This window comes from Octopus bimaculoides, chromosome 9 (genome assembly GCF_001194135.2).
Source record: "Octopus bimaculoides isolate UCB-OBI-ISO-001 chromosome 9, ASM119413v2, whole genome shotgun sequence".
NCBI classification, from domain to species: domain Eukaryota; kingdom Metazoa; phylum Mollusca; class Cephalopoda; order Octopoda; family Octopodidae; genus Octopus; species Octopus bimaculoides.
In genome coordinates, this window is record NC_068989.1 from 68,813,329 (window position 1) to 68,817,316 (window position 3,988).

Below are 3,988 nucleotides of genomic sequence, written 5' to 3' on the forward strand. Positions count from 1 at the left end.
AGAATTAAGGCAGTACGCATCGTTAAAATGGTTCTTCCCACGCACACAAATTAAATTTTTTTCGTGGAGGGTAGTGGCGGACGGAAAACAAAACGGTGAAATAAACAAACAAAAAGGCTGTACAGCCAGACGTGAAGTGTGTATGTATTGAACGCTGTGAAGCACGAACAGGAGGGGCAAAGAAGTACGTGCGAGCTTGGGGAGTCCAAGAATGAGAAGAAATAGCAGCCAGACACACGTGACCAGCACTGAGTAGAGAGAAAGAGTAGCAGAGGGAGAAGAAGGGGAGGAAGTAGAATAAAAGTGAGCAACGAGAGGGAGAGAGATAGTAGTAGTAACGGTGAGAGGCGAAGGACGAGCAACAAGAGATAGAGAGGGAGAGAGAGAGATAGTAGTGACAGGGAGAAGCGAAGAACAGTAGAGGGAAGAATGAGAGGGGGAGATAGAGAGAGAGAGATACACGCACACACCACCACCATCATCATCATTAATATCCTTGTTTCATGTTGGCATGAGTTGAGAATAATTGAAAGGTGACGGCTGGGTTGGATCAGAATGATGAAAATAGTTCTTGCATTTGGCAGCTGACTAAAGCTTTGAGAGAAATTTGGAAGATGGAAATGAAAGAAGTCTGTTATATATATATATATAGCTCCTCATCCCTTAACATAACGCTTCCACTCATAGGGTTCATAATCTGGCAAGCTGCATAGCATCCTCACTAGTGCTTGTGGCACACAAAAGAAAAATAAGCATCCAGTACATATTGTAAAGTGGTTAGCATTAGAAAAGGCATCCAAACCAAAGAAGACAGGGGATCACAATGCTAGCATGAAACAAGGACATCTAAATGCTGATATGTGCATGTGTATTTACATTCATGCTGTTTGAAAGTAATGTTGCCACTTACGTCAAGGAATCATTTGGTCATTGCTTTTGATCACTGATGTATTTCATCATCAGAAAACAGTTTCTCTTTCAGACTAATGTGTTCATAACACACTTAATTCAGTGAGGGTTAGGAATTTTGGGATTCCAATGTTTTGACCTTGTTGCATATCTTCTCAGCCAAAGCTACCCCAGACCATAAATCTAACCAGAGTTTTGGTTCTTGTTTATAGGATTCAGCAAGCAAATACCTTCTCAGCCAAAGCTACCCCAGATTAATAAATCTAACCAGAGTTTTGGTTCTTGTTTATAGGGAAAAAAACATTAAAAAATGACAATTTTTGTCATTTTGGGGCAAATTCTCTTACAACCCAAGAGAAAATTTTAAGTGCATATGCACTTAATTTGACAACCGTGTTTCATGGGTATAGTTCCACTGATGGTGAGAATCAAATATCAATTGCAACAGTTAGAACCAACAATTTTAAGTGCAGGTGTTAAGAAAATACATGTTACATGTTTTAGCACACAACGCTGCAATGTTTAGAATTGATAATTTTAAGTGCAGGTGTTAAGAAAATACATGTTACAGCAACCTGAGAATGCTGAAATAACTGATGAATATTTTAACCCCACAACAATTTAAGCCAAATTTCGTTAATCAGTTAATCAAAAATCATCTTACTTTGCTTGAGTAGCCTAGGTAAAAATTTGCCTCAACCCAGCCTTAGCTCACATTTCATCTGTATAAAATTTCAAGAAAATCAATTGAAAACTTTAAAAGTTATGGCAGAAAATAACATTCATACGAGTATTTACATAGAAATATCCTATTGATTTTGAAAAATCGATGCTGATTAAAAATTATCGATTTTTTTTTTTTTTTTTTTTTTTAAATTCCAAGTGTGCAAGTGACCGCATGGGCATAAGCCCCACACACGTGTCAAGTTTCATCAAGATCAGTTGGATAGTCTCGGAGGAGTTAAAGTAACAAATTCACCGACAGACAGAAATTGCCATTTATGTATATAGATTTCTTGCTAAATTTATACAAAAAGATATTTATTTATAAATATTGCTTACAAATTTATCTCGCATTTTATTTTCAGCTACTGCAAGTCAATCTTAGAGACATACTATTGAGTAAAATAACTATGGTGATATTGAATTACCTAAGTGAAGTATATCAATTCTTACAGTGCCTGTACACTATAAGAACTGGTAACAGTTTAGAGATTTTATCTCAGTTTCTGCTCTATGCATCTGTGCCATTTTATTTTCAAACTTGAATGTTTTTCTTTGTGGTTTTTCAGAGAAAGTTTAATGAAAAAGGCTTGTCATGTTTCCAGAGAAAACTTAAGAAGTTTTGGCACCTGTTTTGGCAAGTTCACCAAAACTCGCAAATTTCGGCTTCATGTTACTGCATTAGATTTTCTTGCTCCTTATGCTAAGGTTTGTACATTGTTCATTATTATCTTTAAAATAAAAAAATATAGAAGGTAGATGTCCAGATTGATAGAGCACTTGTACTATGTATTGCATTCTATTTTTACATTCTGAATTTTAAATTTCCTGGAAGTCTTTTGTATTCAGCAATCGAGGGACCAATAAAAATAAGTTATATGTACTGCAGTTAATTACATCAGCATACTCTTTGCTACTAAATTGAAGCTTCGAGCTACACCATTTAAATTACATTAAAACCAGAATTAACAAATGTGGAAACATTTTTTCTGTTTAAATACACTACTTTTGTTTCTGTAAATTTTTAGAATAATGAAAATTATTTAAAAATAGCTTTGTCATTATTAATCAAATATTTAAAATTAAGATTAACATAAAATTTTGATGGGAGGTTCTAATTTAGATCCTTTTAAAACATTTTGCATAACACAAAGAGTAGTTTCAAGTGGGTTGGAATCAAAAGGGTTATTTGATAACGAAAGCAATCTTACGGGTCTTGAAGATGTTAGTGTACACAAAGAAAATATTGGCTTCAAATTTTGGCACAAGGCCAGCAATTTTGGGGGAGGAGTTAAGTCAGTTACATCGACCCCAATACTCAACTGGTACTTGTTTTATCAACTCTGAAAGGATGAAAAGTAAAGTTGAACTCAGAACAAAGAACAACAAAATGCCACTAAGTATTTTGCCCAATGTGCTAACAATTCTGCTAGCTCACTGCCTTACTCAAAGAAAATATTGAAAATATGACTTCTTCATCAGCATTGGTGCAGATATGAAGTTAATTTGAAGGACCTAATCACAGGCTCACATATTATTCAAAGTATATGTGCATGATTCTTATAAATTTAAAACTTCCTGTCTGTTTTTAGAATAAGTATTGCTTCTACAGTTAGGCGGGATCTTCTGGTTGCTCCAGTTGTTAGAATAGCTGACAAATTTTCCTCAAATCACACACTACCATTTCAAATCAGGGAGACTATTCATATACAAAAGAATGAGCTGGAATATCTTTGACTATAGGCATGTTGAGTCAGTACTGACTTGGAACTATTGCACAAAACCCATTTTGAGCCATAAAATTACTTTTCTTATGATTAATTAGTTGTTCTTAGAATGTTTTTTCAAATGTCATTCATGGCTGTATAATATATTTAAGGAGGTTAAATGCTGTGTAAATAATGTATAGATGACCGATCCTTTTTCTGTGTTGATATCCAATGCAGATGTTTTCATTTTATTTTTAATTATGATTCTTTATGTTAGTGTTTGTGGAGGCGCAATGGCCTAGTGGTTAGGGCAGCAGACTCGCATTCGGAGGATCACGGTTTCAATTCCCAGACCGGGCGTTGTGTGTGTTTCATCATCATCATCATCATCATCGTTTAACGTCCGCTTTCCATGCTAGCATGGGTTGGGCGATTTGACTGAGGACTGGTGCAACCGGATGGCTACACCAGGCTCCAATCTAATTTGGCAAAGTTTCTACAGCTGGATGCCCTTCCTAACGCCAACCACTCAGAGAGTGTAGTGGGTGCTTTTACGTGTTACCCGCACGAAAACAGCCACGCTCGAAATGGTGTCTTTTATGTGCCACCCGCACAAGAGCCAGTCCAGGGGCACTGGCAACGATCTC

The 3,988-nt window shown here is 36.1% G+C and overlaps 1 protein-coding gene across 2 annotated transcripts in view; it reads left to right on the top strand.

The window, feature by feature from the left end:
* The window catches only part of LOC106868040 (60S ribosome subunit biogenesis protein NIP7 homolog), a 17,608-nt gene that overhangs the window by 2,439 nt on the left and 11,181 nt on the right, over window positions 1-3,988 (top strand). For both annotated transcript variants that reach the window (XR_001409215.2, XM_014913150.2), the window contains exon 3: window positions 2,202-2,340. Coding sequence is in view for 1 of the 2 variants with exons in the window: in XM_014913150.2 (XP_014768636.1) it covers window positions 2,202-2,340 (139 nt within the window). In the remaining variant the exon portion in view is untranslated. The remainder of the gene's footprint in view (window positions 1-2,201; window positions 2,341-3,988) is intronic.